General features: G+C 43.2%; 1 protein-coding gene across 1 annotated transcript; it reads left to right on the plus strand.

Moving 5' to 3' along the window:
• Positions 1-6,489: 6,489 nt before the first annotated feature.
• angptl2b (angiopoietin-like 2b) lies at positions 6,490-20,651 on the plus strand. The gene is made up of 5 exons (XM_083672920.1): positions 6,490-6,980; positions 12,735-13,689; positions 17,596-17,789; positions 18,918-19,188; positions 19,302-20,651. Exons 2-5 carry the CDS (start codon positions 12,768-12,770, stop codon positions 19,499-19,501), a joined length of 1,587 nt encoding a protein of 528 aa, XP_083529046.1. The 5' UTR covers positions 6,490-6,980; positions 12,735-12,767; the 3' UTR covers positions 19,502-20,651.
• The last annotated feature ends 3,072 nt before the right edge of the window (positions 20,652-23,723 follow it).

A 23,723-nucleotide genomic window follows, 5' to 3' on the forward strand; every position in this document is an offset into this window, starting at 1 on the left:
GAGTGTCAAAGAAACAGAAAGCTAGTTCTCCTGCCTACGGAAGCAATGTGGTTCATTGTGGGGTTTTTAATTTTATTTAAACCAGGCCAATGACTCACAAAGTGATGTGAGCTGCTCCTCAGTCACTGGCAGCTGTCTCTGCATGCCCGACAACAGCAGACCTACTCAGACACTCAGCCAGATGCACAGGCACACCCAATAGAAAGATCTATTAATTATCTATGAAAAAATGACACAGGTTAAAAGTACATGAGAAGATGGAAAATGACTCAAGTGTTACACTTAAAGTGTTACAGGAAAAGGTCCCCAGTCTGGTTTAACAACTTGCGGGAAGGAGGCCATACAGTAGACTGTACTGTAGAAACAGACTGCCTCTGTTCGAGGGCTGGGTTAGGTGAGGCAGAGATGAATATACTGTAGCTCTCCCAAGTATGATTTCTCTCCATTTCTACTCATTCTACTTCTATGCAAGCATCAACCAGAGGGAGTCCACCTAAGAATATTGTGATGCTGCCAGATTTTGCAGAAAGAGAACAGTAGTTCTCCTCTGGTCTGAGACCTGTCAGTCAAATAGGGCTATCAAACAGAGAGTAACAGTGCAGTGCAGGCCAGGGGTGACGAGGTCACCACAGGTTAGCATAGGACCATCCATCATGGCTACGGAGACAGGGAGACACCCTGGCCTTGTACATGCCCATGTTTATCCTGCAGAGGCTGAGCTGGAGACCTGCACTATAAGGGTCTGTGTGTGGTGGTCTTGCACAGGAGGAGTGAGTAGTACTGCACATCAGGCATGCTCTGTACAATTCAACCACTGGGTTACCTGATGGGTAACCACGTTGAGACCAGGCTTTCCTAGGCCGGAAAGCCTGGTGAAATCCTTTGCAGAAAGTAGCTACACGGGTGGAAAACCATTTGAAATTAGTGACATCTTACCACATTTCAAACCAATCAAATACCTTATGCCTTCATTGACTCGACTTTGTGTATAGAGCACACTTCTCGCAAAACAGAATTCAGTTTTTCCTTCAGGTTTTCTTCATTTTCTTTAATGTTGCAAGCTAGCATCTATCAACAACTCTCTGCAAAATAGCCCTACCCGGTCGGAAAAGAGTCAAGATGATGCACATAACAACAAGCAATCATCTACGGACATCTGGGGGGAGGGTTCTTGGAATATAACATCCAATGAAATTGCAAGCAAATTCTCCCATCACTCTGTCCAGGTTCAATCCAAGCCAAATTGGCTAATAAAAAAGAAAATGGTCCATTCTAATTCTGACCATTTCTATGCAAGCAACTGAGCTCATCCTCCTGCAACTATACCTGGATAGTCTGGTGATTTTAAACATTTCCTGTAAAGAGAGTTATATGTATTATACAGTAGGTGACTGTTGCAACATCCTCTCTTTACAGTCTGTCATGACCTTGCAGGATGAAATGATGTCATTCCTGTGTTTTGCCTTTCAGCCTGTTCAATCTTTCTACCAGTCTAACTGGCAGCTTACATTCACAAACACTCTAAAGCCAGTAAAACCATCTCTAGGTGCCAGTGATGAACTTACAGCCGTTTTTAATATTTGCAAGATGATGTTATCAAAGTATCACTGTAAAGTCTTATCTGGGATCTGTACTGTTTCTTATTACTGAGCCTTCATGTTTGTTTTCCCATGCCCTGTAGCCTCCTGCTTAATGCCATGAGAAGCTAGAGTAGATCCCTAACCTATTAAAGGGTTCAAACTTAATTGAAACGAGGATGAGTAGAAGCCCTGATCTACAGAGTATGATACATTGTTGATTTAGACAACACACATTGCATTACCTCAAATGCATTCTCTCAATGGAGGAAAAAAGATGGCTTTAGATATATTCTTGCCATTGAAAAATACATTGACCCATACGGACATGGTGCAAGCTGAAACAGAGAGGGCCCCAGTTGAAAGTCAGGGCCTTATACACGGAGAGCTACAACACTTCAAGAACAGTATGACTGCACTAAGTGGTAGTGTCTCAGAATGACTTTGAGAGAGGAGAAGTTGAGAGAAGAGAGAGGGAGAAAGAGAGAGTGAGTTATGCTGCCGTAGACAAAGGGGACCACATTCACCCAATTACTAATAGTCTCAGTTTAATGTGCATATAATAGCTTTGTAGGCCTACAATGTTTTCTGCATGACACACTCTGCCACCTTCAAATAGATGAGCCACATTGAGCAAGCAGTCTTTGATAGGTTGTAGCAACGCCCAGCCTGTCTCCTGCAGTGATGTTGTAAGCTGTGAATGATCCACAGACCCTCTTCCACTTTGTATAGACCTCTCATTATCCTGGATGTCTGTGAATGGGGAGGACGGCTGTTTGCATCTCCGACTCCAACTAGCCTTGCACCTTTGAACGTTTAAACCTTTGAACATATATTTTATGTGCTAAGACATTTGCTTTCAAATGTGACAAAACTCAATGGGGAAAAAAAGAACCATATGCATGTTTGGCACAAATTAAAAAGATCTGGAAAATAACAGTTTAGTGTATTAGATATTTTTATATTATATTTTATATCTTGCAGCTATACTTCAGGAACAAATGTTCCATTATTTTTGTTAACACTCACGACTTCAAAGAAAACTGCAGATGTTTACAGTCATAACAACTTTGATAACCTGCGTGTTTTTAAAATACCTGCCAGTAATACATTCCTAGATGTTGCTGATTATTATTTAGTACAGAAATAAAACCTTGTTCAATAACATTTTTATTCTTGACATTTATGTTCTTAGACTAGCGATGGGTAACAGGGCAACAGTATTGTCCAGAACAGCTTTAGCACCACTGATTCAGATATTTTAGTGCTGGTTGGTAACAAAAGCCTCTCCATTGCTCCCCTCCAGGATTGGTGTTGCTCACCCCTGTCTGATAGACACGAGAAACACCATGTCTAGAAATAACATCTAGTACTAGCTAAGAGACATAACTGATAAAGCTAGAGTAACAACCTAAACCACTCAATCACATAAATAGTCTGTATCTCCCAACACTTAAATCCTCAGGGATACACTAGATATTTACAGAGACGTAAATCTGGTATACACCTGTGTCTCATCATTATATGGTTTCTTCTTGGGAAGTTGTCATTAGTGGAAAGAGCTAAACTGATTAGAGTGCAGTTTCCCTCTGTCTTTCTCACCAGATGAATTCCTGCTTGGATGAATGACGTTTACAACCAGCAGCTTTCGCAACGCACTCATTCACTAATGCAGAGAACCCATCTGTGAAACATTTCAAGTGAGAATCCACTTTCCTTGATTTCTCCCATGTGGGGCTGTTTGGTTTACAATGCATTGATTGGTCATCGTTTCAATATAAGAGAGTAACATTTTCCTCTGACATTTTCATTGGACTTTGTTCCAGCACCTGCTATGGATTAGAAATGGAAAGAGAACGAATCACCAGTGAAAAACTCTGGTTTTGGAGAAGTCAGTCACTATGCTTGGTCACTAGGTTTATACACTGTTTATACCCTGTTAGTAGGTGTACAGCAGTATTAGTGAGAAGCAGGGGAGGCTGGTGGAGGTAGAAATTCCATGCATTACAATGAGCCCATCCTCTGATTTCTATCTCCACCAGCCTCCACTGGTGAGAAGAGAGAGGAAAGGAGAGGGGTAAAGGCAACATCTGACACCTTCAGGAGACAAATTCCCATCAAGACATGTGGGGAATGTATGTTCATGTTTAATAACATTTGCTTTGATTAAAGATCGCTTCGAGAGGGTCAGCTTGTAAAACGTGTGATTTTGGTCTGACGTAAGTTAGAGTGTGATAAAATAGCATTTGTCTCGCTTATCTGGCTTGTTTTATTCCTTTTCCTTTCCCCATACTCTTTGTTTCCATAAAGACAGCTGTATCTTCTCCGTATGAATAAAGATACCTCAATTTTTCCATCTGGATTTGGGGACCGAGAGGTCGGGTTCATCAACATTCATGGAAGTAATCAATAATTACACACACTTCGTTCATTAAAAACACCTGCTCTGGCTAAGTGAGCAGAGGCTTTTTGAAAGGCCTTTATAAGGGAGATGAGTTTGACAGTTTGATACTTTGAAAATCGGTAAGGAGAATGTTTGTGTTAAAAAGATGGATCCTCCTAAGGGAGTGAAAGAAAACCCACTGAATCTACTGTAGCTTGTCACTGTGATATGCAGGCCTTCCATCCACAACTTAACCTCTACTTCATAGCTACGGCTATGAGATAGTTCAATGGGTTTATTTTCAATACCACAATATGAACTTTTTTATACTCAAATATGTTCCACGGATTGTTCCAGCCAAAAACACCAGAGCACTCTCTTTACCTTTTTCCAAATAGCTTTTCCTGTCCTATCTTAAACTACTGTATATAAATGGACTCAAGGTATGGTAAGCCAATGGAAAAAACATATGTGTTTTGATTAGAAATGCATAAATGCAAGCTGAATTGCACACAAGTGCCATGGCAACCGTTTAGATTTAAAGGGGTATCCATTGGGAGGTCAACCCACGGACCAACCTCTTTAGGGCTGTGTATTCAGGCAACACAGTCTGAAGTCTCAAGACCCTCAAACTATCAGTTGAATAAATGGATTGTGTTTCTCATTGGCTATTAAAGGGATTGCTCCTTTGAAAACAACTTTTATATTATATTTATATTTTGCATTTTGAATAGAACAAATTGGTCAACTACTGTATGACCATAAACAGTTATATGAGCTATTGGAATTCATAAAAGTTATAAACTGGCCATTTTATAGTTTCTGTAGTAGTAGAATCAATATTATATTCCCTCTGCTCTATAAGGATGTTTTACGTGCTCAAACAATAGAGGGTTCTAAACATAAATCTTACATTCTATAGTCTGTGGGACAAGTTGAGCTTGGCTTGTCGGAGGCTGCTTGGCCTCTGTTTATTCACAAAGAGCAGTGTGAGGCAACATCTGAATCGTATTTATAATGGATGCAGCTCCAGGGAAAAGCCAGACATCCTGTACATGGTAAAACCCCACAGTTTCAGTTAATGATTTAGTTTTAAACATAGCCATTATAAAGGCTGAGAGACGTAACATGTTTACATAACTTTGTAGAGTTTATAATATATGGTTAGCCTGCATGTCATAGCCTGTGTTTTATTCTACCAATTAAACACGCCTCAGTCATCTTTGATTATTTATCACAGAACTACAGTCTGGCCGTGTTATTGGCTTGAGGACAGCATTGTGTGAGTTCATACTGTTGCGCATGAAAAAGAAACAATTCGAAAATCAAACCTCTCGACAAACTTGAAATGTCCAAATATCTTATTCACATAATTCTCCTTCTAAGTCGGTAATCACCCTCGATTGGACAGTATTCTGTAAACACATGTCTTTAAATAAACAATCATAGAAGGACCAGGAAACACAGTAACAACATCATTTAATCTGAGAAATAAACAATCCAATCCTTATGGAAATATGAGAACAATACAAAAACAATTGACTACAGCCAGGTGAAGACTCGCTGCCAATTCTCTGCATAACTAATTTTCTCATAGCTTTGGCAAGATTGTCTGTGCACTGACACATCATAAACACGACTCCACACTGAGCAACATGTTCCTAAACAGTCTGGTCATGCCGTATATTCCTAAAACAACAACAGTAAAACACAAACAACACAACATAACGAACACAAGGTTAGGATTAGGTTAGTTCCTGAATAGAAAATAAAGTACAGATGAATGAATAAACAGCTCAACCACATCTAGTCCAGGATGGCAGCTGTCCCCCACAGCGCACCCTGCTTCACAACATATTTCCCCTCTAAGCTCTGATCCAGGGTCAGTTTTCCCTCCTGATCCAAAGCTCCAGAAATCTAAACTTTCCCTGGGTATTTCTTATCTCCATAGCCTGTTTCGTCCTTCAGAGGCTGGCCAGCTCACACACATGCCCAATTAGGATCTGGTTGTTGTGACATTACTGCTCTCTTCTACAACCAACAGCCCAAGCCAGAAATACTGGTAGGGTGAGGGGTGAGGGGTGAGGGGTGAGGGGTGTGTGTGTGTGTGTGTGTGTGTGTGTGTGTGTGTGTGTGTGTGCATCTGTGTGTGTGCGTGAGACAGAGAGAGAGAGAGAGAGAGGGAGAGAGAGAGAGAGAGAGAGAGAGAGAGAGAGAGAGGTGGGTTGGGGGGGAGGTGTGTATGTGTGGAGCTTGTATCTCATGCTTTTGAATCTCTTTGTGCCAAGGGGAGGAGAAAGGAAAAAGGGGGAGGACCTGAGCTCAATTTGTCAGCCTACTAAAACATTGTGCCAGAGCATTTTTTTCATCATGTAAAAGCAGTGAGGAGAGAGTGAGAGAGAGAGAGAGAGAGAGAGAGAGAGAGACAGAGAGAGAGAGACAGAGAGAGAGAGAGAGATAGAGAGAGAGAGAGAGAGAGAGAGAGAGACAGAGAGGTGGGGGGAAAGGGGAGTTAGGGGGGCAGTTGAGAAAGACTGCCTCTTAGAGCCGTGAGGCAGAAGTGATGGACTCAGTAGTGAGAAAGTGACAGTCTTCTACTGCCGGGCCACAGAGAGCACACAGACCACAATGGCCTCTCACTGCCTCCTGCTCACTGAAAGCTTCTAAGGAAATCTAATTCAATCAACAAACACATTTGGAATTAATCTTTTATTTGGCGTCTCAAATCTTTTGAAGTGGATTTTTAAAGGCTTGCCCAATGTCTACAGAGGACTTCCCAGCCACTTGAGCTTCTGTTTGCTGTTTGTGTAATGAAGGTGTTTTAATAATAGGCTTCAACCCACAGTCACCTTTTAACTGCCAGGACGGACTCAGGTGACAAAGAGCCAGGAACAGACAGAGGGACAACCCCGAGCAGCTTTCACACTTGCGATGACTTTCTTCAAGGGGACACTTCAATCAGCTCTGCCAGGAGGGCAAGGAAACTGAAGAGACAACAAGCAACAGTCTACAATTATCTGGTAAGGATCGGACTTTCACTGTATCAATGGTCAAAAACCTGTCTTTATTGAACAACTTGTATAGTAGTCAAAGTAGTTATCACATACTTATTTTTCTACTGTTGCTCCTGTGTAAAACCTCAAGGTGAACGTTACTACTTGTATGAGCTCAGTTCTGTTAGCAATTGACAATGCATTAACTCCTTTCTGAAATTGAGTGCTAAGCTGCACAGCGTGAGTCTCTGGCAGCTGGCTGTTGAGTTTAAAGAGATGCTGATCAGTTTTAAGCTTAGCCCTAAGTGCTATCTGAACATACAAGGACAGGTTTGTTGCCCCAGGCAAAACATTCTGATTACTCTAAGTGGTTTTAACAAGGCAGCTGGGTCTGAAGTAGACACACTAGAGAGGGGTCAACACAACAGAGAGAGACTGAAGTGGGCTTTTCAGGGGCAAGTGCCCGTTAACTACTGATAAACACTCAGCTTGTCATCACAGAGATTCCAAAGACATACTCAGACTACAAAGACAGTGAATAGTGAATAGGGTCACTAGCAGGAGTTTGGGCTTTTCAACGTGAGCATCTTTATATTAATGCTGGTAAGCAGGGCTGTGCAAGGCTGTCCCTCTGTCCGTTTTGTAATATGGTTCACATCAGCAGTAGTTGGTTCCTTAGATATGGTTTGATTATTCAAAATATCACAGCACAAAATGACAAACAAATCAAATCAAAGAGGGAACATTGACAAGATATTTTTTCTTCACAAAACAAAAATCAAACAATAGATGGCATCTAAAAAGCAATTCATACCAATCACAGGGTTTGAAAAGATTTGTACATGAATGGATAGCTAATGAATGGATACTTTTAATGAATGAATGAGTATCACTATCGGGCAAAGCTTTATCATGCTTCAGGATGTAACCCTGGGCAGAAGTGGACAGGGAAGCGGCCAGGCTTGAATCTCTGCTTTGTCTCTGCTGCCAGTGCTGTGTTTGGACAAGGGGGCTTTGAGGCTGAATGTCGGAACTTATCAAAACAGTTCCTGAGACCCCATGCCTGGCTATATCAGAGGATAGGTCTCAGCCAAAACAGCACACAACAACAGCACAACACAAACAGTTTGATTGTGTCAAATAATGAAACCCTCCAAAATGGGAGTATTAGTAACCAGAACTTTTCTGTTCAATGAGGAGTAAAACCAATGGCTACTTTCCCTCACCATCAGAGCAGTCAAACCGTGCAGGTAGCTGGGGCTGAGGCTGGGGCTAATTACTGTATGTCTACAGTGTTACCATGCTTGAGGAAAGAATGAGGTCCCCTTCAAGATACTGTAATAACCCAGATTACCATAAGCAAAGTTCAATTGACTCTGATCCAAGTAATATTATATGTTATATAACCAGCTCATTTCTCACCATAATTGGTGCTAATTTCCCCAATTAATGTGCTGTAGTTTGAGAGGTGTTATGTTGTTGATGAGTTAGGGTTAGGGTTAGGGTTAGGGTTAGGGTTAGGGTTAGGTTATGTATAGATTGAGTGTAATAGTGAACCTGTATTAGTGCAGTTGCAGGCATGATAAGAGGACTGAGGTAGTCTAAGGCAGATGCGTACGGCTAACACTGCTATGGGGGCTAATAGAGGGGCTTACAGTGACTACAGGGTCTCCTTCCACCACCAGCAATGTCTCTGTCTGTGTCTGTCTGTGTCTGTGTCTATGGCAGCTCACTCTAATGAGGTGGCGAGGAATGTGAGGAATGCCACACTCACGCCGAAATGAGAGGGGCTGGGGCGAGAGACATCAGAAGTGGCGCTCACCTTCTAATTGCTATGTGCTGAGCATGAACAAAAACACTGGACAGATACACAGTGACCCACACAAAGCCCTGCCTGTCACACTCAATCAAATATGGAGAGAAAAAACCATAGGGATGATTTGATAAAGTCATGAGACCTGTGATTATGAAGCACTGATACACAAACAAGCAAGAAAGCTATCATCTGAAATGCTGCATACCTGAAAGGCACAGTCATTTAAAAGGGTAGTTATTTTGTCTATGGCAACACTGTCCTCTGTGGTCTATCAATTGAGCTTCAGCACAGCGACGTTCAGTGTCCTGAGGTGTCCTCTGTGTCCTACTGTATGAAGGTTCTCAACACCAGTTAATCATAGACATCACCAGTAGCCAGTCAATGGCAGCTTGTTTAAGTGAAATTATGCTAGGCCGGCAGTGGAGGAGGAGTAGTAGGGGGGGGGGGGGGGCTGTTGTTCCCTCTGGCGGTGACGGTGGATGGGTTAATAACAGGGTCTCTCTCCTGGGGCAGATGGGACTCTCTCTGGTCCCTGGGAGCCTGATTCTGGCATGTGGTGTTATCTGAATACACACACACGCCCGCCCGCCCGCACACACACACGCACGCACGCACGCACGCACGCACGCACGCACGCACACACGCACGCACTCATTCAGACACACACTCATTCAGACACACACTCATTCAGACACACACGCATTCACCACAAGCTCAGGCATTTTCCTCTTCTTTGAGGTGGTGGGAAGCCCGGGAGACTCTTGGAGGGCTAACCGCATATGGAGCTCCTCTGCAGTGATGGAGGGGAGCATAGAAAGAGAGCTCAGGTTCCAGAGAGGGAAGCCATAGCAGTTCCTGGCCAAAAACAGACATTTGCTAAGAGGAGACCCTGACTGCTCTATTAACCCTGATGGTCCTGTTGCGAGCCGATTCGTTATCAGTGTGTTGTCCTCTGTGTCCCTGGGAGGAATTTAATCTGAGGAATTCATTCTTTACCCTCTGAAAAGAGCTCTCGCAGGAAAAGAATCCATCATCAGCACTATTTTTGTTTGTTCATACTATGTTTAGATACTGTCCCTGAAACCAATCTCTGCTATCTTCTCTGTGTTAATCAGAAGCTGCTGGGATGACGACATACAGCAGGGCTTTGTGCTATGAAAGGGTCCCACACACTGTATCCACAGATGAGTTTCATAGTAAAACCCTTGATAGAAACCAAAACTAAACCAAAGCCTCTTTCGAACTTCAAAACGATGTGCAAAACAGATCCTCTGTATAAGAATGACTTGCTTACTTTCAAAGCAGGTTTAATCTTACAGTTAATTGATTATGATGTTATCGTATCTACTATCATCTGATCATATCATCATTATGATTTCTAAGTATTAAGAGGTCAATTACATAATGTATCTTTTTGTCCACCCCCCGTTCCTTGTACCAGCCAAAGATCTTACAGGGGCTTGTTCTTGGAGAGTTCTACATTTCTGCTCTCCATCTGTCCAACCTAATGTGCTGGCCCTATGCCCAGGATAACAAGACCAAAACAAAAGTCTGCTCCCTTCTGCTGCTGAAGGCTTTCTGAACATCATGGGCCGGGGTATCCTTCAGGTTGGGTCTCTTCATGTCAATAAGGACAGGACAGGAAAAGGACAGGACAGGACAGGACAGGACAGGACAGGACAGGACAGGACAGGACAGGACAGGACAGGACAGGACAGGACAGGACAGGACAGGACAGGACAGGACAGGACAGGACAGGACATTCTGATGCTGAATAGGCTCCACAGAACCAGGCCAGCCTCACTCACCAGTACACCATGCTTCCCAGTGTGGAGGGCAGCAGAGTAGAAAGGCCTCTCCTGCAGGACGCTGGGGAAGTGTTGCACAGGACTCCTCTGTAATCCAATCTGCAGCAGCTTTCAATTAAGGAGTCCCAGGGGTCCAGGCCCTTGTTATCCTTACACAGGAGTCACATTCTCCTGCACACTCAGTGGCATCCCCTCCGCTTCTAATAACACCACAACCCCTTCAACTGCTGCCCCCAGCTATTTCTCTAATAAAAATGCCTTCACTTTGAAATCTGGGACAAACAGCCAAGCTCTCCCTCTTCTATGCACTGCTGTGAAAAGCTCTTGGTTTGAGTTTTGGTTAGATGTTGTCAACCATATACACGACTAAAGATGTGAAAGTAACAGAACGTGTTGTATCATAGTCAAAATCCCCCAATGTATAAAGACAAACTGTGTCAGGTAAGATAGATATTACACATTCTCGTTACAATGTTGCTAGTAATGTTCCACAGCACAGTAAGAATGTTTAAGAGTTCAAATACTTTCCTACTTTTGGATGAGATTCCAATATCTAAAATAAATACTCAAGAGATTATATATATATTTACAAAATAATTTATCTTGTGAATCATACACATCACCTCACTTTTGGTAAATGGTTCAGGTCTGATGCAATTTGATCAATATTTAAAAACAGGCCTATGAATAGCATCAGCTGCTGATGTCTCAAAAGTTTCCACCAGCAGTGATGTCCAGGCCTGCAGTGAGGAGCAGATAGGAGTGGTTTCACATGTCATCCTCAAGCAGTGGCAGTCACCCAAGGGAGAGCCTGAGCCAGGCCAGCTAGCTAAGCTAAACACACTCCCTTCACATCATCACACCAGACCTTAAACAGCGACTAGATAGATCAGTGCCTTATTAGCTCACATAAAAACAGGCGGAGGGAGGATAAGACCACAGACATTCTAATTGTTTCCTTTTAACACATGTAATAATGAAATATCATTTACAACCAAAAGCTTTTGTAGATGAATATTGCTGGTTCGTGGAGGTGCCTAACCATGTCTATTCACATAAATGAGAACTATACTCCATGTCAAACTTTATAGTGTTTGAGTAATATGATATGTGTTCATACAGCAGCATCAATCATCAACATTTACATTCCTCTTTGACTTTTGTGTAATACAGTAGATCTTAAATAACACAAAGTTACAGCATCCATGGCCAAGCTCAGTGGGAGAGGTTTCATTCCTGCTCTCTTCCTTTATGGTGGCCTATATTTCTTTAGCTTTAATGACCCCCAGCCTCCCCTATGCCGAGCTGGGCTGTGTAATGAATAGGGGGTCCCTGGCCTCAGCCTGCCCAGAGCTGGTCCCTAGGCTCCCTGAGCGGTGTGCCTGCCTCTCTCAGGTAACACAGACTAGTAGCAGGCCGTCCTGAGGGACAGGCTGCCTCTGGTCTCAATCAGTGGAGCTGTGAAGGCTTCCATTGATGTCCTGTATGTGTGTAAGTGTAGGCCTCAGGGTTAGTGGACTGAACAGGCAAGCCAGGAAAAAGGTTACATAATGCCCACTCTGAGACATGGCGAGCCAGGCACACTCTCAGACACACAAACTCACACCAGCCTGGTGCCTGCTCTGAGACATGATGGCACGCCAGCTCAGTCCCCTGATCATATCTCACGTGAACTTGTTGTCTTCTACTCTGAGCTGAGATTTACAGTGTTTGATAATAGATGGTGGATAGAGGTTTGGTGACACCCCATTCATTATGATTATAACCATCAGTATAACAAAGGTAGAGAGAAGAATGGGCAAGCCCAGATGATATGTGGAAGTCAGCGTCTACTATTTCTCCCTGTACAGACAAGACCAATGGAAAACACACCATTGCCCAAGGTGGAAAATGATACCCAACCACACCATTGGATTATACAGTATCTGGGGATTCATGTTCTCGTAGAAATGCGGAATCAAAGCTGTGAATATGATTGTATTAAGGCTGTTCTAGCACAGTCAATCCATTTACAGAAACTTTATACAGTGTGGTTAGAGTGAGAACATTTAAATGAGAACTTTAGTACTGTATATGTTTATGTTGATCAAACCATTAACTTCCTCTTTTCTTTCTCTCCACCCCTCCCTGTCTCTATGTATCCCCTTGCCTCCCCAGGTGTGTGTGTGAGATAGTCCCCCTCAGAGACTCATGGAGCTCCCTGCAGTGGTCCTTCTGGGCCTGCTGTTGGTGTATGGCCTGGTGTGTGGAGGTGAGCCCAACCCCCAGGAGAGCAGCCAGGAGAGCAGCCAGGCCAGGGGCCGGGAGAGGGCCCAGGAGTTTCAGAGCAGCGAGGATGACCAGCACAGAGAGTTCCTGTACGCAGGGCGGAGCAAACGAGCTCCTGATCCCCCAGAGGCTGATAAGTGTTCCTACACCTTCATTGTGCCCCAGCAGAAGGTGACAGGAGCCATCTGTGTCAACTCCAGGGAGCCGGACGCGGCACTGGAGAACCGAGTCAACAAGCAGGAGCTAGAGCTGCTTAATGGGGAACTGCAGAAGCAGAAGAGGCAGATCGAGACGCTGCAGCAGCTTGTGGAGGTGGATGGAGGCATCGTCAACGAGGTGAAGCTGCTCCGCAAGGAGAGCCGCAACATGAACTCCCGGGTCACGCAGCTCTACATGCAGCTGCTGCACGAGATCATCAGGAAGAGGGACAATGCCCTGGAGCTGTCGCAGATGGAGAACAAAATCCTGAACCAGACCTCGGAGATGCAGATGCTCACCAACCGCTACAAGGACCTGGAGCACAAATATCAGCACCTGGCCTCCCTGGCCACCAACCAGTCAGTCCTCATCGCCCTACTGGAGGAGAGGTGTCAGAGCCGGCCAGCCAGTGTCCCCCGCCCTGTCCCCGTCCCCCAGCCCCAGCCCCGAGCACAGCCCCAGCCCCAGCCCCCACCCCCACCATCACCACCCATCAGCAAGCCTTATCAGCCCCCCACCTTCCCACGCATTACCAACCAGATCACCAATGAGATCCAGAGTGACCAGAACCAGAAGTCCCCACCGCGCACCCTGCCCACCATGCCCACTGACATAGACAGCCCCTCCACCACAAACAAACCCTCTGGTGAGCCTCTCTTTTTTAATCCAGTGCATGTGTATAGTTTTTCCTCTCAGTTTCTCAATCAGAACTCTAATTGGCTGATGGCATAATGGAAAAAAGAGCAGCTGGCTAATGATTATGAACTTTCACCAAACAGATAAACTTGTGTGCTAGTCTGTATCATGACATCTGGGGGAAAAACAGAGGGATCTGTATGTATGTGTGTGTGTATGTGTGTGTGTATGTGTGTGTGTATGTGTGTGTATGTGTGTGTGTATGTGTGCGCGTGTCTGTGCGCGCGCCCGCGTGCACTTGCGTGCAAATGTGTGTGTTGGTTAGTTTCTCATGGACTATCTTAATCATTAATCACAAGACAACACAGCAGCTATCCACTCTTTGTACCATTGTCTATGGGCATAATACGTCTCACGCATTCCCTGAGAAAAGGGGCTCACACTGAGAACAGAGCTGCCGTTGTGCAAAGGCCTTTGAGATGCATATCATCTAATGGGCTTGATACAACAGTCAGCTGATAGATAATCCTCACAAAGCATATTGAAAGGGTAAACACATCTTAGTGTGTGCCTGTGGATGGTTGGATCACTGCCGAAACACGGTCCCTCTGGACCAATGAAAGCAAAGCGGTGAGACACTGTCTCTAATTTCATCATCATCCAGCTGGGCATAAATAAATAGATGTTTTATTGATGGATTGTGCATAGTTGCCTGAATACAATAGAAAGAACAACAATAGGATCCTGGTCATCCTGGTTCAACTGGATAACAATGAGGTGTTAGATGGTGCCTCTGCCAGTGGCTGTTGCTTTTGGATGGGAGTGCTGAGTGCTGAGTGCTGAGCCCCAGGCAGACATGTGTCTCGGTGGAGACAGACGCCATATGAGGGAGAGTGTGGAGACAAGGGACTGTGTGGTCTCTCCCAACACACCCTGGGCCAGGAACCCACTGCTGAGGGGAACAAAGCCAGCTTACACTCCATTTCATGGTCAATCTAACCCTTACAATGGTGACCATAACATTCCAGATATGAGGGAAACCCTGCTGCAGGCAAGAAGCACTCTGCTACAGTTGAGTAGAGAGAGTGTAAGACTTAATGCCTATGGTTCCAGTGCTAGTTCCATTGAGATATCCTTCCATTTGAATGTACTGTAGTCAAAGCCCTGGTTCACGGTGGATTTGACCAGGGTACACTTTCTCTGTACATTTTTGTGCAACAGTGTTTTGTCCTCCCTGAGCTGTGAACCGGGGGCTCTGTGCACTATGTTTGAAGGGAGGCGAGTAATTTCCTGTCCAGGGCTGTGCAACTTACAACCCAAAGGTTATACAAACCTTCCACACAAAGAGACAGTCGTGTACAATGCAGCAAGGGGGAGAGACAGGGGAGAATCAAGAGACAGACAGAGAGAGAGAGAGAGAGAGAGAGAGAGAGAGAGAGAGAGAGAAAGAAAGAAAGCGAGAAAGAGAGAGAGAGAGAGAGAGAGAGAGAGAGAGAACAGGAAGGGGGTTGGTATGAAAAGACAGAGGAAAACTAGTGTGTGTGATGTCATTTGTTCCAGCCCCACAAGGCTTGGATCAGTCAGATGTTCCGCCACAGAGGCAGGCTTTATCAGGGGCAGGGCTGAGCTCTGTCTTGTGTCTGTACAACAGTGATATTCCATAGAGCCAATGGTGAGGAGGAGGTGGATGATATCATCTAATTCAGCAGTAATTCACCTCCCTTACCTCTTCTAATCTCTGTGTAGCAACTGGAGCAATCATGTCCTGTCAGTTTAGATTTCAACATCTGTCACCATGGCTGCCTCTGTCTGTGTGTGACACTTTATCTTTCCCTGTCACTGTGACTTCACTCCTTGTGGTTCTGTTCCTGGCAGTGAGTATGATGTTGTTGTTAAACCCTGACATCCTCTTTCTGTTTTTCTGTTCTCCGACTGGCCTGCAGCTCCCTCCACCATTCCTCTCACACACACTCCCTGTCTTCATAATCTAAGACCATGTGACGAGATACAGACCAGCTGTCACTACCTCGCTGCTTATTTCAATGTTGATGTCCACCATTCCTCTTGTTTGTGTAGAACTGTCCACCAACGGGGTCAGTTGGCAAATCTTATCAGTGTAAAATGTTGAATAGGTAAACACTTTCACATCCAATTAGGATGGGGAGCCAGCGGCCAAATAAAAGTTTTTTTTTCCATATCTGCTGACTGGATAGTTCTGGGAAAGGAGGGAGAGTAATGACTAAGAGGCAATAAGCCAATTAATTTTTACAGATATGGACTGATTTCTGCAAGAAAACCAAGTGAGACGTATAACCAAACATGTGCAGAATCTAATATAAACTTCATTCCTCATTAAACCATAAATTGCGGAACAATATAAAACACAATCCTGCTCAGTCTCTCAGTTGCTGTCAGGGCATCCATCTCAACATGTGGGTCTGTTATTTCTATCCAGTAAGTCATAAAGCAGATGTTATATACTTAAGTGCATCTGTTGGATGAAGAGCTATTCAGAGATAAGGAATCCATGATCTAATCCATTGACAACCACTAACCCTGACCCTCATTTAATGTTCTGTTTTCACATTTGCTTTCACAACACAACTATTATGGCATTTTTGGCAAAAGTATTTCTGTCTCAGTGCCCAACTTCCAAGTTTGGAATTACTTGAGATGAATGAAATGTGAAGTGAAAGGGTGAACATTATGGAATTTGGGAATGGTTCCAGCAGTCTCCCTGGCAAAGAACTACTGAGGTTTGATTGAGATTCAAGCTATTCGGGATTATCTTAAATTAGTCCAATTCTGGAAATCCTTTCGCCCCAGTAGAATGAACATAAAGAAGCGGTCAGATGAATGTTGTGGACACTCACAGAAAATCAAGATAATCAGAGTTGAAGTCATGTTTTGCAGAAAAAGTCTTTGTGGAACTCGAATCACCCACTCAGCCCATAGAGGAACACACATTCTCTAACTCTTACCTCATCTGACCTTAATCCTCAACCCCAAACACACACAACCTCATGCTCCCCACTCCCACTCACTGTTAACCTTAGATCTAAAGATGGAGTCTTTCACCCAGACAGAGTACAGCCTGTATTTGTACTTCTCAGAGGAGAAAAAACGCGTCTGGTGTATGGAAACAGCTGCATGCCACATTGTGTGGTTGTGAGTGGCATGTAGTGCCATGCTGGGTGCCATGCTGGGAGTTCATTTCAAAGCCACACACCACCCACACAAACACTGAGGCCTTTCCAGATGAAGGAGACTACTGTGTCTCAGGACAGATGTCATGGCTGATAAAGAAGATGACAAGAAAATGACACGCAAGGACACACTGTGAGCACACGCGATATGAAAACACAATTCCAATGGAGATATTTCTCTGATGAATGTAGACTACCTAAATGTGCTTCCTGTTTTACAGAGTAGGGCAGTGCAGTGCACAGAGGCTTTCCTACTCTGCTATTTGACAGTATATTCTTCAAGCACATTGTATCTCTCAATATGGATGGAGATTGACTACCTGCTGATCCATGTGCTACTGTTGCATCATTTAGCAATCAGGACTCCCTTTACCCATATGCCAATATTACTCTTGGCTGCATAGCCTGCAGCCATTTCCCAAGTGAGAGCAGCAGCCAAAGTCAATTCTGGGCTTACGTTGAGAGCTTTTCCTGCTGAGAGATGGGAGTCCCAGTGACAGTAGCTAAGTCATACGATATCATTTCAACAATCTTTCCAGCACTCTGTTAGTCCCACAAGAGCAGTTACATAGAGTATAAATCATGAAGAATAGAAAATTAACACTACTTTTCACATACATAAGTGAAAAATCGCTGTTCAATCCTCAAATGTATTAGGTTTGCCTCCCCTATGCTGCTGCCTCATCACTGTCTCCCTCTCTTCCTCCTAGGGCCGTGGAAGGACTGTCTCCAGGCTCTGGACGATGGACACACTGCCAGTGGCATGTACCTGGTGAAGCCAGAGAATGCCAACCGCCTCATGCAGGTGTGGTGTGACCAGAGACACGACCCTGGTGGCTGGACGGTGATCCAGAGGAGGCAGGACGGCTCGGTCAACTTCTTCAGGAACTGGGAGACATACAAGGTGTGCAGCTATTAGCTTAACTCTAACAATAGCAATGTCATTCAGTAAAACTGTACAGGCTGGGCAGTGACTTAGTTTGATGTGCCGCATGTGACTTAGTTTGTCTCATGTCTATGACGTTAAACAGATGTGAATGAATGAATGAGGTAATTGTTGAGGTTTCAGAGTGGTCCCTAGCACATGCTCTCTGACGTGGTAGCTACGGTGTTCTGCACCTGTCAATCACTCCACTGGCCTATGACTCATAACACACACCAACATGAGTTGAGTCTTTGTGAAATTAGTCCTCACAGGATGCATACACTTAATGAGAAACATATGTGGAAGAGAGGCGGCCATATTGGCAATAAATGCCACAATGCAAAATCTGGCCACTCCAAAACTATTCATGGTCCATGAAAATGATTTATATTTACACCATGGCATGGGATTATGAGGGAAAGAAATCACTGGGTTCCTGTACTTACAGAACTTCCCACAGCATGAAATACTGAGGGATGACTATTGCCAGCGGGAAATTTGTTTTCCGGAGCCATTGAACGGATCAAAAGCACTTGAACAGGGCGATGCAGTTCAATGGTGAACATTAGAGGGCAGACAGACAATTTGCAAGGTTCTTGTTTAAAACATTGCCAAGTGTCATACAAGAGAACTTTCTAAGACCTTTACAATACACCTTAAACCACATGCGATTCAGAAATTACATGTGTGCAATTCTCAGAGAGGGGCTTCCCATGATTCAAAGCATGTGTGGTGTAATGAATACCACATCACCACCTATGACTAGATCTGGTCCAGAGCAGTCCACATCATGGTCTCAGATCCCCCACTGCGCTCTATATGCCAGGAGTATGTTTTTGATAAGTCACACATAGGGAGCCAATCTGAGCACTGAATACTGGCTGTAATGTAGGCTCATGGACCTTTTGCTGTTACTTTCCCTGATAATAAACAACAGTCCAAGACTGATGGAGCTTAACTGGCAAAGCAGTGAAAGGACTGTTCCTCTAAGTACTTCAGGGCATTGTAGAGGTAGTAGAGGTCCTAAATCATCCCACAGGTTACCAGACCAACAGTTTAAGAGAGCCTGTCATGTTGAGTGTGATGTATTCTCTCTGCCCCTCACAGCAAGGCTTTGGGAACATCGATGGTGAGTATTGGCTGGGCTTGGAGAACATCTACTGGCTGACCAATCAGGGCAACTACAAACTGCTAGTCACGCTGGAGGACTGGTCTGGCAGGAAGATGTTTGCCGAGTATGCCAGTTTCAGGCTGGAGCCTGAGGCCGACTTCTACAAACTAAGGGTGGGTCGCTACCATGGCAACGCCGGTGACTCCCTCACCTGGCACAATGGCAAACAGTTCACAACGCTGGATAGAGACCATGATGTGTACACAGGTAAGGAAAAGATTACAGCCTGCACACACTATCACGATAACATGATACCAGTGCTGAACCAACTACATAGCATGGTGTACAATATTGTCTGACTCATATTTGTTTAAACCTAGGTAACTGCGCCCACTATCAGAAGGGGGGCTGGTGGTACAATGCATGTGCCCATTCCAACCTCAATGGAGTGTGGTACAGGGGAGGACACTACCGCAGTCGCTACCAAGATGGAGTATATTGGGCTGAGTTCAGAGGAGGGGCCTACTCTCTAAAGAAGGTGGTTATGATGATCCGACCAAACCCAAACACCTATCATTAAAAGGTGATAAAACAAGTTGAATGGCCACCTTTTTACAAACTTCCATCAAGCTTCCTCTGCTAGAAAAAACTTAAATTCAAACAATTCTTGAACTCAAGTGGCACTTCACACTGCTCGATCAAGAAGACAATGATGTAGAAAGTGCAATATCTTGGCCCTCAGGCAGAACTCTTAGTAGCACGAGGCGAACAGGGTGCTTCATGAAGACAAACACATGCACTGGTGTGGTTGTACGCTTGCTTCTTCCCTTTTTACTTTGGGAACAGTTTAGAGATTCCTTTGTTTGTGTACTGTAACAACCAAGAAGTATGTGAGGGGTAGCCTACTGTCTACTGCTTGTTGTGGAATATCAACTTTGTTTTCAATTGCTTTTCTTGTAAGACTTGAAAATAAAATGGCAAAAAAGACAGGTATTGGTATATGGTATTGTCAAGTCAGTTGACAACACCATAGCTTTGGGATAGCAATCCTCTATTGTAGTCAGTGTAATAATGCAATAAACCATTCTATGAGGATGAATTTGACACAGGAAATTATATCCAGTGACTTTATGTTGTTTAAAGCAAACTCTTCAGGTGAGTTATTTATAGGAAACAATAATCACATTTCTTAACTCATGGTACAGGTATTTATGCATTATCTAGGCCTACTATTAAGTAACCCTATTGTAACAAACTCTATGGTCTTCATTGATTACAAATGGGGTGTGGGTAATTTGCTCTACTGCACTGGTAAACGGTCATGACCTGATATCTGGCATAGAAACTCATGGTAAACATCTTTTTTTTTCATTCCTGGTTGTACACCATGCTGGTGTCGGGCAGTGCAGGTAACAGGGTGCTATAAAACCCGGAAAAAAAAACTGGCTCGCTTACAAAAATAGTCTGTCAGACAGGAATTACATAGATTATAGAGTGATATTCTATAAGATATAATGATTACTTGCAACTGTCATATTTCAATATTGCTTCATGATATGTGACATCAAACCTCACGTTAAGGCCAGGTATTCATTTGCTTGCATCAAAATCCAAGCAGTGTATGTACTGTATAAATTTATTGCTGGTGGAAATGGATCCAGCACATTTTGTCTGTACATAAAAGATATTTGTAATATAAAAGCTATCATGTATCACTTTACAGTTGCAATAAACAATGCAGCTCCTTCTCTTTCCTTGGTGGTTTCTTGTGCATATATTCAATTCACTCTATTTTCCCCAAAACACACACACACACGCACACACACACACACGCAAACACGCACACACGCACACACACACGCACACACACACACACACACACACACACACAACCTTGAGCAATATGCTCTTCTGACCCTGACAGGGATAGTGTGTGTGTTTAGATGTACTATACTGTATGATCATGTGTTTTAGATCGTATTCTAGTCTGCGCACAGAGAGACTGTACTGTGTGGCTCAGAGGCCAAGCTAAACAAGTCCTGGCTCCACAGGAACCATGGAGATTAGGGTAATTACAGCCAGTCTGTGATGAAGATGTCATCCACTCTCCTGTGGACGATATTAGTCCCTGTGTGAGGAGAGCCACTGTCTCAGATCTAGCATTCATCAACCACAGAACCAGTGGAAGAGGGGATGACAAATGAAACATGACAGCCTGCAAAACCTCAGGCATGCAACGGTCCCTTCCTCTCACAGCAGAAACCACCTCTATTCCAATGCACCAGAGATTCCCAAAGCAAACTGGAAAATATAGGAAAAAGAAGGGGAAAGATAAACATGTCTATGGGCTAATGGCATGCTACTGTTAAGCACATGTAGCCTACTACTGTCTGAATATTCTCCATTCTCTGACAGAGAACTTAGGATGTGAAGACACTATGAGGCAGTATGGCAAACCATTTCAGTCCACAGTTAATTTCTATTAAGGTAATCTATCCTTTAGCATCCAACTGATCACATGTGTTGAATAAGAACCATATGCGAACCAATGAGAATGATTACAAACCAAGTTACACAGAAGCCATGTTGGGTGTGTTTATTTGGAATAGAATCACATAAACAAGGTCATAGCATTGCATCAGAGAGCACACAGATGGATACTAGAGGAAGGGGAGCAGCTGAGAGATTCTCTCTGGCCTAACAAACCTGGTATTCGACAAAGGCTCAGAGAAGTGTCACTCTGTTGGCTCACAAATCAGCAGCTCCGATGCCTTGATCCCAAAGATAAATAGTCTTTGGATAAGATGGAGGAAGGCATCTATCTCCAGTACTGTCACTGCTGTCAGCTGTGTTTTCACAGGGAATGAATTGGACAGTAAACCATGTCCCATCATGCTGCAGCTGATCCTCTACTGGTGTTACCAGAGGTGCTCACAGGGTGGAGGGTTTTTTTGCCATCTTTTTGTTTACATGTATACTTTCTCCATAATTTTGTCTGGGATATATTTAAATTGAATTATGCCTATCGACCAGCCTACAGTACCATGTTAATAGAATACATACACAGTAATTAAAGTAAAGTACATTTGAGGAATGTCATGAAAATTATACCCAATTATTAAATGAAAGGCATTAAAACAAAAGAGTAAACATACCTGTAGAATAGCCATGTGCTGTGCTCACTCACTACATTGTCCCGCCCTCCATTGGAGGAGAATAGATCATGGAAAATGTGTAGCAACATTACCTGATCTACAGTGCCTTCGGAAAGTATTTAGACCCCTTCACTTTTTCGACATTTTGTTGTGTTATAGACTCAATTTAAAATGGATTAAATTAAAAGAATTTGCCATCAATCCACACACAATACCCCAGAATGACAAAGCGAAAACACATTTTTTTAAATGTCAGTAAATTAATTAAAATTGAAAAACAGAAATATTTAATGTACTTAAGTATTCAGACCCTTTGCTATGACACTCTTAAAATTAGCTAAAATGCAAACAAATCACTCAATAAGTTGAATTGAGTCCATCTTAATGCAAGGATCACTTGCTGTATCACTTGTTGCAAACACAATTATGGATGTGAGAGAGATTATTTTCCATTAAGGGATTCTTTTTGGCCACTTGGTTATAGACATTCACATTCCTGAGCCGTTTTTGTTCCTCTCCATTTGCTCAGTTTGTAATGATAACCTGATCCACACAGTGTGTAATTGATTCCTATGCAAATCAGAGACATTATAAAAACAAAAGATATTAATTCCAAAATTACATGAGCTATTATCCTTGCATTAAGATGGACTCAATTCAACTTATTGAGTGATTTGTTGATGACATTTTTGCATTTCAGCTCATTTTAAGAGTGTCATAGCAAAAGGGTCTGAATACTTATGTAGATTAGGTATTTCTGTCTTTCAAATTTAATTAATTTACTGACATTTCTAAAAACCTTTTTTCGCTTTGTCATTCTGGAGTATTGTTTCTTTTAATTTAATCAATTTTAAATTGAGTCTATAACACATCAAAATGTGGAAAAAGTGAAGGGGTCTGAATACTTTCCGAAGGCGCTTTATACCCATACTAGAGGACGCACCATGAGTTTATAAACAAACCATACCATTTACCATTGTGAGGATGAATGTCAGATAGAATGATTATTAATCAGCGGGGTAAATCACAGAGATGATACATCAAATTTAACCAAAATGTGAACTCCAGTGAGCTCTCAAAGGGATCGAGAAAGACATATATCTCTCTTTATATACCGGTAATATGCAAATAAACTATTGGACACATCTGAAAGATGGCTCACTAGCAAAAGTTTATTAAATACTTTTGGACTTGTCCCCTCTCAGCTTCTGCCAGGACATCATTAAGGCAGGGTAAAAATACAACACTTAAAACTGAATTATGAAGGGTGACACAGTAGAAGTCTTTGCTCTTTTGATCAACTTTCACAGACATGACTAACACTAACGTCAGACACGTGGCATTCATTTTGGCAACATTTACTTAGCACATCTCTATGGCTCATACTCCAGACATACTGCAGGCTTCAGTATTTTAACTCAAGAGTGTGATCTTCTTGTAGGGTTCATTGAGTTTTTTGGTGAAGATTTCCTGTCTGGTTTAGAAATTAAATGAAACGTTGCCCATGCCATTCCTTCTCATCACTTCGAATGCAGCAAAAACGTTCCACAAATGGATGACGTGTGTGAAGAAACAAATGGGGTATGCTTGAAACTAGCAGAAATTGTCAGTATATTTTGACATTTAATCTCCAGAACTTGTTTTGAG

This window comes from Argentina silus (genome assembly GCF_951799395.1).
Source record: "Argentina silus genome assembly, chromosome: 7".
NCBI classification, from domain to species: Eukaryota; Metazoa; Chordata; class Actinopteri; order Argentiniformes; family Argentinidae; genus Argentina; species Argentina silus.